Here is a 14508-nt window from a genome sequence, read left to right as displayed (position 1 = left end):
GGTATATCTCATTAAACACTTTTGCAGACGATTAAGCACAAACCTCATTCTGATGCCAATGTTACCCAGCTGTGGTATTTATTAAATCCATATGCACCAATGACAATAGAAAAATTTCACACAATGCTTTGTCAGGCTGGTAATTGTATTCGCCGTCATCTGATGACCAAAATTCTTATAAGGCGTTTTCTGTGACGTTTCGACAGTTATGATTCAGACATTTATTTTACTTTAAATATGACAGTAGAGTGCCGTCAAGGACATGACTGCTGGTCAGCTTGAAAGAAAACCTGAAAGAGTTATGTGGTCAGTGAATTATGATCCATAGATGTGCAAACCGATGTCCGAGAAGCTCAGACATCCAAACCAAGAACCTGAGAGAGTTTTAGAGTTTGTGTGTGTGTGTGTGTGTGTGTGTGTGTGTGTGTGTGTGTGTGTGTGTGTGTGTGTGTGTGTGTGTGTGTGTGTGTGTGTGTGTGTGTGTGTGTGTGTGTGTGTGTGTGTGTGTGTGTGTGTGTGTGTGCGTTAGCAGCACTACCTGTAGAAGAAAAAAAAGTAAACCAGTGTTAAGAATGATACTGTTCTGCATGAAATTTAGCATACTGCTCAACAAACATATTTGTGCATTTCATTACCAAAAAACAAACAAAACCACAGTAAATTCATCAGTCGTTCGGAATCCAAAATAAAGCATGTCAATGCTTGATACCCACAGAATCAAAAATTCCCGTTGCCACGTTTTTCGGTGTACAAAGAAAAATAAACATCTCCAAACAACTTTCCAACAACAAATTGCCAATCTCTATTCTACATCTAACCATCACTAAAGCATCTTCAAGCTATTTATCACAGAGCTCGCAAGTAGCACTAATATATATACATACACATATATGTATATATATTTAACAGTACCAAATGGCTATACCTGTTATGCCTCCCCTGCAGACCTAACCTCACACTGACTCTATGACCATCTAACATCGACTTGTGGTGTAATCGGCTTGACAAAAAAATAAAAAAATCTGCAGCATCTTCAAAAAAAAAGAAAAAAAAGAATACAAAAATAAATCAAGTAATACCTAGATGATAACAAGCATATAGTAAGACCGGTCAATAACGTTAAAAATTAAATACAGAATAGCTTCTGTGACATAATCCTGCGCTGAACGTACGGTACGGTTGTTGAATAGTGCTGATGTGTGACTTTCCTTTGCAAATGTTAAGCCTGTGCATCATTTATCAGAATAGAAAATACTTGCCATAATTAATGATAAATGCACATGACGGCTTGCCTTTAAGCAAAGAATAAGCACCAATTGATTGATAAAAAACAAGGTCTATGAAATCTAAAGTTTCCATGCTCTCATCTCATTGTCTTAACACTAATGCCAGGCAGCCCACATTAGAGCTGACTTATTTATGTATTTATTCTGTGGAGAGCTTGAACTCTATTCAAAATGAACAGTGGTGCAAAACCATTAGAATCCTGCTACTGGTCTGCAGTTACTCAGTATGGCCTAAAGGTGGCACTCAAATCAATATATATAAGGGTAAGAGGATTGCAATGAGTCATTACATGGCAGTTTGTGGCAGTTTTTGTTTGCTTTTCGTGTCACCCCAAAACGTTCTTTAAGTGTGTGTGTGTGCGTGTGTCGTACATCTGCCCACACTACATTAAGCTCCCACAGTAAGCATGGACCCAGAAGAGCTTCATGAGGTCCCCACCAGGGCCAGGGCCATCTCAAGCGCCCTTCCCCAAGTCGAGGAGGCCGTTGGTGGATTGAACACTGTTCATGAGAGTCCCTCCGTTGACCCAGCAGCGCAGTCCAGTCACTACGAGGCTGGCATTTCCTCGCATTGTGTGCACAAGTGTACACCGATTCTCCAAAAAATGAAACAAATCCTAAACAAAAAGCAGCGATTACAACCCATTCATTTTTTTTTTTTTAAGGATGATAGCTGTTGTGCATTTTTTTTCTTTTTTGGAAAGGGGGGTGGAGGGGGGGGGGTGGGGGTGGGGGGCAGGGAGGGACAATGTCTTTCATTTTCTTTCTCTCTCTCTTTCTTTAACTCTCTTCCACGTTCTCCCGTCTCTCCCTTTTAGCACTCTCTCCCTTTATCTTTTCGAGGCATCTTCTTCGAGGCCTTCTTCAACCAGGGAGGGCAGGTTGGAGATAAAGGGGCGTGTTTGGAAGGGGCGGGGGTTATAAACAGGGCGTCCCCCTCCGACTCCTCCCCCCCTCCCGTCAGGCCACCCTCTCCTCCATGGTGGGCTTGTTGCTGGGGATGGGCGGGGCGGCGTACATACTCCTGCTGAGGCTGTCCACGCTGTGGAAGTATGGGTGGCTGAGGGCGGCGAACGCAGAAATCCTCCTGGCCGGGTTGAAGGCCAGGAATTGCTGTAGAAAATGGAAGGGGAGAGAAAGAGAGAGAGGGAAGGTATGTTGAGTGAACGGAACAGGTGAGCCTCACCAGAAATTGTGTGCTTTTTGCGATTGTTAAGCATGCGTGGTCGAGAGGAGTTCACTTTTTTCTCTAAAACATTTTTTAAATCACACTAAGAATTTCCTATTTTAATCAAACATTCTGAGACGGTATTGATGCGTGAGGCCATGAGGCCATAGTACATGGATTACGGATTGAGGGTTCTCCAGATAACACGATGGAGGCATGTTTTGAAGAGAGGAGATCCACTGTTACCCACTGTAACAATGTTGGTTGCTACACGCCACCTAGGTGTCTGCTATGCAATGTCACATGACCTGGTGCTCCATGTTGCCATGTAGGAGAATTGTGCCGATGGCTGGTTTAAAGGCGACATATTATGCCACCAGGTGTGATTGTGATTAGCATCACAAGTGGGTGTGTCCACGTATATGTATGACGGATAGGGCAACGTTTGCTACAGTCCACTGGGTAGGCTGGTAGACTGATCTGTCAGCACACATCTAGGTGGACACACCCACTTGTGATGTCAGAAGAGGCAGATTTTCAAAACGGCTTGTAACGGCTAATCACACTCACACCTGGTGGTAGAATATGTCACCTTTCAAACCTGTTGAACATTGATTGCTCAATGTGCAACAGGTGTGCAGCCTCATCCGAGCCCAGAGTCTAATCAGACAGACCCGCGCCAGGTGAGGCTGCTTGAACCAGCCATCATCTGCTCACCCACATGTGTCTTATTCATCCACGCAACAGTATAAAGAGAGCCAAATGGCATTGAACCCCTGAAGAGAAATCTCACACAATCATCATTTTTTATGATGTTTGGCAAACAACGTTATGGTGCATAGCCCCCATCCAGTGGCATGAAGTTAGCATCAGGAAACGCGCATTGGGTGGAACGTACGGACGGAAGCGCATGCACATCTGTGCGAGCAGTATATGTCCACAGCCTTTACAAGGCAGACTGAGATCAACCAAAGCAATCAAATTGGAATCTACAAAAAGATGCTGCACAACTAAGCTTATACACAACTGGACTAAGTGCAGAGTAGCAATAAGAGTCTGAATTAAAACTAAAACAGTAATTACATTTCAGGCAAGTGATGAACATTCAACCTCAACACAATAACCTACGTAAAAGTAGTTAATTAAAGGTCTCTATGAACAGCGTGTGCTACTCACCAATAGGAGGGACTTGCCCTGCTCATCCATGTCTGGGACCAGGTCTTCTATTGGCTTAGGGGGTCGGGGTGTGAAGGCAGTCTGTGGCAGCGCTACATCCTGGGGCCAGTCTTCTACTGAAGGCACGCCGACAACACTGGAGCACAGACATAGATCGTCAGTGATACCGTCACATTATGTTGATTTTTCAATTAATATCAGCCTTATTATTGTGCCAGGCACTGTGTTCGTACCTTCTGGAATTCCCTACCATGAATTATGGTCTAATAATAATATAATATTACCTTTTTATTTTAATACCCTCTTATCGTTAATGTCTGTATCCTATCTCATGTTTTTATACATGTAATGCCTAGTTATTTTCCATGTTTTTATCCAATATCTTTTCAGTAAATATAATAAGTAATAATAAGCCCACTGATTTTAGGCCTCTGGTTTAAAGGTGCTATATAACTAAAATGAACTGGACCACTGCCAATGCCTACAGCTGGCACTCAATCGCTGTTCTTATGCCATGTATTTCGGTGGAGAAGTTGGGCCTGAAGAAAGTGTAACTCAATACTCACTCGAATATCTTGCCCAGTTGATCAACGTCAGAATTACCACGAAACAGGGGTCTGGGGGGAAAGGAAGGCAAGACAAGGAGTGTGTAAGTCCAACTGTCTGTTACGAAACCACACGTGTAAAGCGCACAATGTACACAACAGGCACACAAACACGGTGGCCGTGTTGTGTGCATGAGCCAAGAGACTAGAGCGTTCACACTGCGAGAATACCAATCCACCGCTGGCACTTTGGAGCCCACTGAGATCGGCCTCCAGGTGGGCCAAGAAATGACACGGACGTTGGATGGATAAGAAGGACAACTGAAGACCCTTATTGCTGTAGTCAGGAGACAGCAGTGAGGTGCTGTGCTAATGGGGGCGCTCATTGAGGTAGGGAAACGGGGAGGGAGGGAGGATGGATTGGAGAAAAGGGAGTCAGCAGCAGCACAGTGGTTCCTGTGGCTTTGGGCTGCGTTGGGACGCCCGTGGGCGGCCATGCTACTCCTGGCACGCGCACAAATTCCACCCGTCATCATTGGGGCCGCCACCGGCGTCCAGCACCCATTTATCCTTCATATGTGTCTGCTCCATCGTGTGTGTGTGTGTGTGTGTGTGTGTGTGTGTGTGTGTGTGTGTGTGTGTGTGTGTGTGTGTGTGTGTGTGTGTGTGTGTGTGTGTGTGTGTGTGTGTGTGTGTGTGATTCAGAGGAACAGGCGTGTGAAAGAACAGTAGGATTATTCTAACAGAAAAAGAGGTATGGGAACCAAAACCTATTGAGGTCTCCCTGAAAGGAAAGAAGGATGTGATCTGAAAGGATCGAGACAAGACTTTCTTTAGCCAACCCAATACGACGATAACCTTTGCTGTGTGTAACCAAAGAGTCAGTCCTTTTAAACTTGAATGTTCTACTGCATACCATTTGCCACATACCGATCATAAAAGAAACGCTACCAGCAGGTAGTGTGTGTGTGTGTGTGTGTGTGTGTGTGTGTGTGTGTGTGTGTGTGTGTGTGTGTGTGTGTGTGCGCGCACACAAACAAATATACACCCACCCACGCTGTATAATCATAGCTTAGGTGAAACCCTCTGATAGTAAAAGTAACAATAATAACGTTATGATAACAATAACCGCAGTAAGAAGAAAGAACGGAAGCGACACTAAACGGTCACTAGAGGGACTTGGTAGCCATGATAGGATCCCTGTTTGTCTTTGCTTGCCGGAAATTTTGCATAACTGAACACCCACACTTTCCCCTACAGACTACCACGAGGAAGCTGTTGCACTTTGCTAAAACATTTCTGCACATTTGAAATTTGAAGAAAACCCTTGCAATGGTACACAAACTTTTTTTAAGTCCCAAAATCAATGGCACAGTGCTTAGCTCAGGCATCAACCGACTAAATTCTCTAATACCAACGGCTTCAACCAAAGAAGACACAATCTTATTTTTGAAAACTTCATACCGACAGTGAAACAGGAGACTGTTTGCCAGTTTCTCTGGCTGAGGTTTTAGGCCCGTTAAGTGCAGACCAAACCAGTTTGTGGGGTTTTCAAGGAAAGAATATGAAAAAAAGAAATCACCTACAGTTAAAAGTCATTGTGCCAAAACAAGTAGGGCTGATCATTCCAAGAGGTCCATTTTTAAACTTGGAGTGGTTTGTTGGTGTGCTGGAGAGGATAACTGGATTCACACAGGGGTGGCTGTTGGAATGCACCAACAGTCAACCGTTGAGTGTTAGCACACAAATGTTCCAACACAGCAGGAGTATAATGTGGATGCTCTCACACACATGAAGGGTATAATGTGGATGCTCACACACGCACACACAAAAAGGTGGTGGTAAAGGAAAATCGGGGCTTGGAGTGGAACAGGCAGCTGAGTCACGCTCTCCCCAAGCCAGCACCATTCTGTCCCACATTCCAAGTAGACAACCTCTGGAATGTGTGTGTGTGTGTGTGTGTGTGTGTGTGTGTGTGTGTGTGTGTGTGTGTGTGTGTGTGTGTGTGTGTGTGTGTGTGTGTGTGTGTGTGTGTGTGTGTGTGTGTGTGTGTGTGTGTGTGTGTGTGTGTGTGTTCCCTTGTGAGCAACTCTGTCTATTCTTGACTGGGAAGCAGATTTTGTGGCATGACTATATCTCGCGTTTCCATGTAGGTTGTGTCTACGTGCAACTGCATGCACGTGTGCGTGTAAATGTATGTGTGTGCAAATAAATAATGTGTGCACTTGCGTGTGTTGAATTATTTTCCCTTGGTGGCTGTATGAGCCCATGGATTCAGTATAAACGTCTATATGTATTTTGGTGCATAAGCGTGTGCGCAACCTTTGCACGCGTGCGTGTGTGCTTTTCGTGCACAACGTGGATGCGACACGCTCCCATTGGTCCGCGTTACACATTGCAGGCCGCGTTACGTGAGCGTGTTTGCATACCGTTGCCGCAAACACATGCATTCACAGCCGGGTCTTTGAGGCCTTATCGCCCGCACTCCTTACTGTGCGAAAGTCAACATGGATGTGAGGCCGGGCCATTCACCTAGCACGGCCAACCTTTTTCCATCAGAGGAATGTCAACAAGCATTCCCTCTCTATCTCTCTCCACCTCCCTCGTTCACTCACTCTCGCTCTCCATCTGTCCGTCTGTCTGTCTGTCTGTCTGTCTGTCTCTCTGTCTGCCTGCCTCCCTCCCTCTCTCTCTCTCTCTCTCTCTCTCGGTTCCCCATTCAGCTGAAGCAGTGACTCACCGTGCCTTCATCCAAGCCATGCAGATGCAGACTTGCATGACATTCAATGAAAATTCCTTTGGTGACGGGTAACTCTCAGTACCCACTCTGACAATAGGGAGGGTTATGAAGGGCAGCAGGGGAAGAAATAAGAAAAGGTATGTCAACGCTAAGGCCAGAGAGCGTTACCTGCAAAGCTGTGGTTTTCAAGGGCACAGTGCTTTGACGGGGGAGAAAAAAACAACAACCTTTGAAGTTGTCACGATGACTCACAAGATAAATGTTTATTGTGCGGGCAGGGGGGGGGGGGGGGGGGGGGGGCGGAAATGTTAGACCAATGCAATAAGCGCATGCGGTGCCGACAACAGTGACTAATAGTGAGTAAATTAGGTTTAGCCGAAGCAAGGCCCAGGTAAATGTTAACCAAAAAAGGTCATTCTGCACAATGAGAATAACCCAACCTTGCTCACTTCCTATTGAACCAGCCGAAGGGGATTTCATGTTGGCCATTCAAACGCAGATCAACCAAAGAAAAATACCCCAACAGTTTGGATTGAGCGGCCTCTCTTGTTCTCTCCCCCTACTTTTTTTTTTTTACCTTTCCATTTCTCATTGCCTCAACCAGGTGCCCTTTAATCTCTAGCAGGTGGCCTTTTAAAAGCCATAAGCCATCTTAATCACCTGCCAGAGAGAGAGAGAGAGGCAGAGGGACAGAGAGAAAGAGAGAAAGGGAGAAAGAGAGAGGGAAAGATAGAGAGAAAAAGACCCCACCCAACACCTTCAGGCAACTTGGAAAGCTGCCAGGTTATAAAACACACACAATCTATGCAAACAAATGCATGCATATAAGGGGCCGCCTGGGACAGAATTCATACTTGGTCTTACACACACTATTATAATCTGGCATATACACCAGTATACTCATACACACACACTATTATACTCCTTTTACATGCATGTATGAGAGTGTATAGTAGTGTATGTGAGAGAGAATAGTAATGTGAGAGAGTATAGCAGCATGTGAGAGAGTATAGTAGTGTATCTGAGAGAATAGTAGTGTATGTGAGAGAGTATAGTAGTGTATGTTAGAGAGTATAGTTGTTTATGCAAGAGAATATAGTAGTGCGTGTGAGAGAATAGTTGTTGATGCAAGAGACTATAGTAGTATGTGTGAGAGAGTATAGTGGTGTGTGTTTGAGAGTATAGTGGTGTGTGTGAGAGAGTTTGAATGAAACAGAGGTGAGTTTGAATGAAACGGAAGTGAGTTTGAATGAAACGGAAGTGAGATTAAATGAAAAGGAAGTGAGTTTGAATGAAAAGGAAGTGAGTTTGAATGAAACGAAAGTGAGTTTGAATGAAACGGAAGTGAGATTAAATGAAAAGGAAGCGAGTTTGAATGAAAAGGAAGTGAGTTTGAATGAAACGAAAGTGAGTTTGAATGAAACGGAAGTGAGTTTGAATGAAACGGAAGTGAGTTTGAATGAAACGGAAGTGAGTTTGAATGAAACGGAAGTGAGTTTGAATGAAACGGAAGAGAGTTTGAATGAAAAGGAAGTGAGATTAAATGAAAAGGAAGTGAGTTTGAATGAAACAGAAGTGAGTTTGAATGAAACGGAAGAGAGTTTGAATGAAAAGGAAGTGAGTTTGAATGAAAAGGAAGTGAGTTTGAATGAAACGAAAGTGAGTTTGAATGAAACGGAAGAGAGTTTGAATGAAAAGGAAGTGAGTTTAAATGAAAAGGAAGTGAGTTTGAATGAAACAGAAGTGAGTTTGAATGAAACGGAAGAGAGTTTGAATGAAAAGGAAGTGAGTTTGAATGAAAAGGAAGTGAGTTTGAATGAAACGAAAGTGAGTTTGAATGAAACGAAAGTGAGTTTGAATGAAACGGAAGTGAGTTTAAATGAAAAGGAAGTGAGTTTGAATGAAACGGAAGAGAGTTTGAATGAAAAGGAAGTGAGATTAAATGAAAAGGAAGTGAGTTTGAATGAAACAGAATTGAGTTTGAATGAAACGGAAGAGAGTTTGAATGAAACAGAAGTGAGTTTGAATGAAACGGAAGAGAGTTTGAATGAAAAGGAAGTGAGTTTGAATGAAAAGGAAGTGAGTTTGAATGAAACGAAAGTGAGTTTGAATGAAACGGAAGAGAGTTTGAATGAAAAGGAAGTGAGATTAAATGAAAAGGAAGTGAGTTTGAATGAAACAGAAGTGAGTTTGAATGAAACGGAAGAGAGTTTGAATGAAAAGGAAGTGAGTTTGAATGAAAAGGAAGTGAGTTTGAATGAAACGAAAGTGAGTTTGAATGAAACGAAAGTGAGTTTGAATGAAACGGAAGTGAGTTTAAATGAAAAGGAAGTGAGTTTGAATGAAACGGAAGAGAGTTTGAATGAAAAGGAAGTGAGATTAAATGAAAAGGAAGTGAGTTTGAATGAAACAGAATTGAGTTTGAATGAAACGGAAGAGAGTTTGAAAGAAACAGAAGTGAGTTTGAATGAAACAGAAGTGAGTTTGAATGAAACGGAAGAGAGTTTGAATGAAAAGGAAGTGATTTTGATTCCTCAGTTTCTTATTGGTTGACAGAAGAGGCGGTATATCTGGCGCTCAGAATACTGCGGCGTCATTTCACTCATGAATCTCCACCGATGTTATGCTGGGTTCGCACCAAAAAAAAAATTGGTCGCGTGTTCGCCTGAGTTTGAGAGCGGCTTCCAATTGTGACCACCAATTCATTCTCAACCATGGCCAGTCTACGTGCTGTGGAAGTACCAGAGACGTCAGAAAAAGCAACGCAGTCGTTTAGGGGGGGGGGGGGGGGGGTGCTGGAGCTCTATCTATCTGTATAATATAATATAATATAATGGCCAAAAGCTGTGTGCGCCTCAGGATGATATCATGAATCTTCACGACTGCGTCGGGTTCTTGGACGTCTCTGGTCCTTCCACATCAATCTGAAGTCCAGATTGAACCACGACATGGAGGAGAAAGGAATTGTTGACCTTTGCGGACTCCCGGAGCTCCTCCGGCGAGGAGGTGCAGGAGGTCCCGCCGGCCCCCGGAGCCGAGCTCCCGGTCCCCGCCAGAGGAGCTCCGGGAGTCCGCAAACGGCAACAACTCAAATTGGATACCACCGCTAATAAACCGTTGGAACACACACAAGACCGGTAACCACAACAACGCCGGTAACCACAACAAATCCTGCGAAGCGGATCCCCGCGAGAGCTCCCCGCTAAGGCCCGCCCCCATCTCCCAAACCCCGTGACGCTAGAATATAATATTCTAAAGATATCTATAGGTTATATCATCCTATATTATTTAGATATAGAGCTCCTGGACTCACGCCGGAGTTCCCGGAGGTTTCTAGATTAGAATATTTTATAGAACGGGTGATATTATGTATTACCTAAACGACAGCAACGTTTTTTCTGACGTCTCGGGTACATAGAGACCGGCCATGGTTGAGAATGAGAGGATGCCACTCTCAAACTCAGGCGGCCACGAGAACAAGCGGCAAATTCATTTTTTGGTGCGAACGCAGCATAACAACATGGCTAGAGATTCAAGAGTGAAATGACAGCGCAGTATTTTGAGCACCCGAAAGTACCCCCTCTTCTGTCAGCCAATCAGGAACTGAGGAATCAAACTCACTTCAGTTTCAGTCAAACTCTCTCACACACACTACTATACTCTCTCACACACACAATACTATTCTCTCTCACACACACTACTATATTCTCTTGCATAAACAACTATACTCTATCACATACACTACTATACTCTCTCACATACACGACTATACTCTCGCACATACACGACTATTCTCTCTCACATACACTACTATACTATCACATACACGACTATACACTCTCATACATACATTGTGGCAACCCGTCTCTGGCACAGCGCCCCTGGAGGCCAAGGGGGCAGGTTGTGGAGGCGGTGTACCACAGATTTTCATCCGATGGCGCCAGTAAGAGCATGGGTGCCAATCATTGAAATGCGGAGCACCTGAGGAGCAGCTGGGAAAGCATGCTTTAAAAGGCATGCTTCCACACTCATTGAGGGCTCTCCTGGTTCGCGTTTGTGGAGAGACCAGTCTCGTGGGTGATGTGATTCCACCCGGAGGAAAAAGACTGGATTCCTCCAAAGCTGAGTTTTGTTTGCTTTGATAGATATATAATTTATGTTTGAATAAAAGTGCCATTTTGGCTTTAAGTAAGCTCCAGTTCGTGTGCTGATTGGAAGGAGGCGGCTCACTCACCAAGCCGGGTTACCACAACATGTAAAAGGAGTATAATAGTGTGTGTTATAGTGTTATATCGACTGATGTCGATATAAAACAAAGCCAGTGAACTCTAGACTCTATGCATATTCATTTCGATATTGAATCTACGCAGGAGCTTCACGAACAATAGCTGGTTTAAATGAAAATTGATATTTACAGGTCATAAAGCAGGATCATATATCCTGTTATTTTTTAGATCAAACGTTGGGCTAATGGGGATGTTCTCAAGTTGTGTGCGTGTGCGTGTGCATGTGTGTGTGTTCGCGCGCGGCAGCACTTCCAGGGGCTGATACATGAATGACAGGAATTGTGTTGTGTAATAACCGCCATGGATCAAGCAGGGTATCAGAATATAGAAGACAAATCATTAAACACACCATCCTGCTTGCTGTGCACCTGAGCATCATATCCTCTCCTGCACAATGAAGGTACTAACAGGCCATCACTTTGACGGTCACTGGCTACAGAACCACAAACACACGCAGGATGCGACAACGCAGCCTGTATGACCTAGTGGGCACGGGTCCAATCCAGAGAGCCTCTGGAACAGTAGGACATCACGTGACACACATACCTTTACCCGGTCTATTTTAGACTCTCAAATCAACAATGTTGTACTGTAGAAGAGGGCTGAGGGCCGGAGGCGCCACACACACACACACACACACACACACACACACACACACACACACACACACACACACACACACACACACACACACACACACACACACACACACACACACACACACACACACACACTTCCAAGTATCACTTCTACTGTCAACATATGCCTCCATTCTAGGTACACAAAGTGGCCGTTAAAAAAATATGGATACCTCACTTTCCTGTTGTACTCCCGACCTAATACGAAGTTACACGTGATGTCTCACATAGACCTGGAGCTCTTTTAGAACTCAGCCGTGAACACCATGCCAATTCGTCGTCTTCCTTCACCCACAAAAGCATAGACCTTGTCATATGAGTGACTTGACAGAGATGATGGCCAGAGAACGATGAGATAACAAAGTTCAGTTGAGTTCACAGTTGAATTGTATAGTATCTAATGAATTTGCACTCCAATTTACACGCCACAAAAATAAAGCCTGAATGAATTGTTTTAGACCAATGACAGTGATTATGGAAGTTTGCATAAGCGTTGGCAAGGACCTAACTACAGGTTGGCATGCTTGCAAAAACACAAATTTCCCTTCTTCCAAAAACACACATTCCCAAGAAACTTGGTTGTTATGTCTGGTGGTTTGTTTGTAGGGTGTGGGAGTGATTGGGTACAGTGTGTGTGTCTTTTTGTGTGTCTGTGTTTAACCATAATTTGGCTCTGTTCCACCTGTAGATATGGCCTGCATAGAGACTCATGCTTATCAGGTTGGACAGACAAATGGACTACTAGTTGATACACACCTCCATAGGCTGGTGAGTCCTCAACACAATCCAATAGATAAACACATTAAAACTACAACCTCAAGACCAATTTGACTCGAATAACCAAAAAATAAATAACAGAAAAATATGTCCCTCATGCCAGCACAGTTGGCATCAGGTCCATTATTAGCTAGTTTGTGTCTGCGCGTGTGCGTGTGTCTGTGTGTGGTACGTTAGACCACAAACTGACAAATATATATCAAGAAATACAATCCACTGGTGTGTGTGTGTGTCTATGTGTGTGCTGCAACCACAGCAAGCAGTCCCTGTCGTAACTGTAATAGTTTGACAAGACAACTGAAACCCAACTGCTCATGGCTCACAATGCATCTGCCAGGTGTCAACGGATAATAATCTAATATAATCTAAAAATAATAAAGTACATTTTTTATAATCTAAAAAATGTACTTGCATGTTAGACATACATTTCAGCAGTGACAAAGATCATTACGTTTATTTTTTTTTGTGTCAGTGACAATGCAATGCAACGCAATTCACTGAACGTCGCGGTTATCATGTTTCTAGGAAATCGCCTTGGTGTGAAACGCCATATTCGTAAAAGGTGAAAAGTGCTAAACATGTAAGTAGCCTACAATGCCGACAACCCTTTTCATCACACCAAACGTACATAATTATTACGTTTAGTAATTGGACCCAGGCATGTTTATTCTTGTACAAAGCTTGAACACACCTTCTTGTTCACAACAGTACAGTTTGTATATGTGGACTTGTCAGCTTTCTTAAACACAACAATCAGACAAAAGGAGCAGAATGCAAGAAAAACTGTTGCAACAGAGCAACCATAGAATGAGTCAAACACACAAAAGGTAAAAAAACACTAAACTGTGAGATGATAGGAACATATTCTAAACACAACTCTGCAAAGCAAAAAAGGGATTTCCACGTCTATTTCTAATTTCCCTTGGCATTGTGCAAGTATGTGTCACAATGGCATAGCATGTTCATACCAGTAGGACATGAAAAGGGTTGAGATGAGTCGCACAGGCAGAAACATCACGCTAACAACACCTAATCAATTTGCTGAAGATCTCTTGGAAAAACAGAGGCCGTAGACCACAGCAAGCTTTTTGGCTCGTGGTTACGTCACTTTAGAGGCGTTTGCATAACCGCAAAGGTGTTTGTAAGCGTGGGAAGTGTTCATAATGACGGTGAGGGAGAGAAGGGTTCAGGGGGCTTTGAATGAAGTCTTAATTGTGGTATTAAAACAATGCTGGGGGTGGTTGTGAGAGCTCGCTGCTGCGAGGGTGTAAGGTTTGGTGTTTCCTGAGGCTTTGCTTTCTGTATAACCACTGTACTTATTTTCTGAGTATAAACCAGGTTTACTGCAGCTCTTGCGTCTATTTTGAAATGACAACATTCTAGCCAATTTCCTCCACAGATTTCTCCGCATTATCAAAACGTTTGAGCTCTGGATGGATTTCTACCTCAAATAATTCTGAGCAGAAGGCCAATGGCTTCAGCTTGAGAATAATTAGCCCTACCTCATCCCCACCTTCTATCAGAGCATCGAGGCACTAGCTAGCTGGTTTTGAGCCATGGCTCTGAATCTTTGAGTCGTTTGTATATAAAAACAGGGTTTGACCCTAGGGCGCACCCCAGGTGACTTCAGAGCCCGCCCGCCTCTCACCTTCTCCTGAACATCTCGGCGAAGATGCAGCCGACGCTCCACAGGTCCACCGGCGTGGCGTAGCTGGACTGGAGTAGCACCTCTGGAGCCCGGTACCACAGTGTCACAACCTAGTGCACACACATACACACAACAAGGATATTGTTAGAAAAAGCAATAGGCTAAATGCTTAATATATACACACACACACACAATATATATACACTGTATATAGGCTAACATTTTGCCGATTCACACACACCCA

At 43.8% G+C, this 14508-nt stretch overlaps 1 protein-coding gene across 2 annotated transcripts in view; it reads right to left on the bottom strand.

Moving 5' to 3' along the window:
- Window positions 1–53: 53 nt before the first annotated feature.
- Window positions 54–14508, bottom strand: part of cdk6 (cyclin dependent kinase 6) — a 37467-nt gene continuing 23012 nt past the window's right edge. For both annotated transcript variants that reach the window (XM_030346392.1, XM_030346391.1), the window contains exons 5-8: window positions 14265–14374; window positions 4197–4247; window positions 3631–3766; window positions 54–2399 (exon numbers count right to left, since the gene is read on the bottom strand). In XM_030346392.1, coding sequence (XP_030202252.1) covers window positions 2247–2399; window positions 3631–3766; window positions 4197–4247; window positions 14265–14374 — 450 coding nt within the window. In that variant the 3' untranslated portion in view covers window positions 54–2246. The remainder of the gene's footprint in view (window positions 2400–3630; window positions 3767–4196; window positions 4248–14264; window positions 14375–14508) is intronic.

This window comes from Gadus morhua, chromosome 22, assembly GCF_902167405.1.
Source record: "Gadus morhua chromosome 22, gadMor3.0, whole genome shotgun sequence".
NCBI lineage: Eukaryota > Metazoa > Chordata > Actinopteri > Gadiformes > Gadidae > Gadus > Gadus morhua.
Note: the sequence above shows the minus strand (reverse complement) of the source record. Positions and strands in the feature narration are given on the sequence as shown.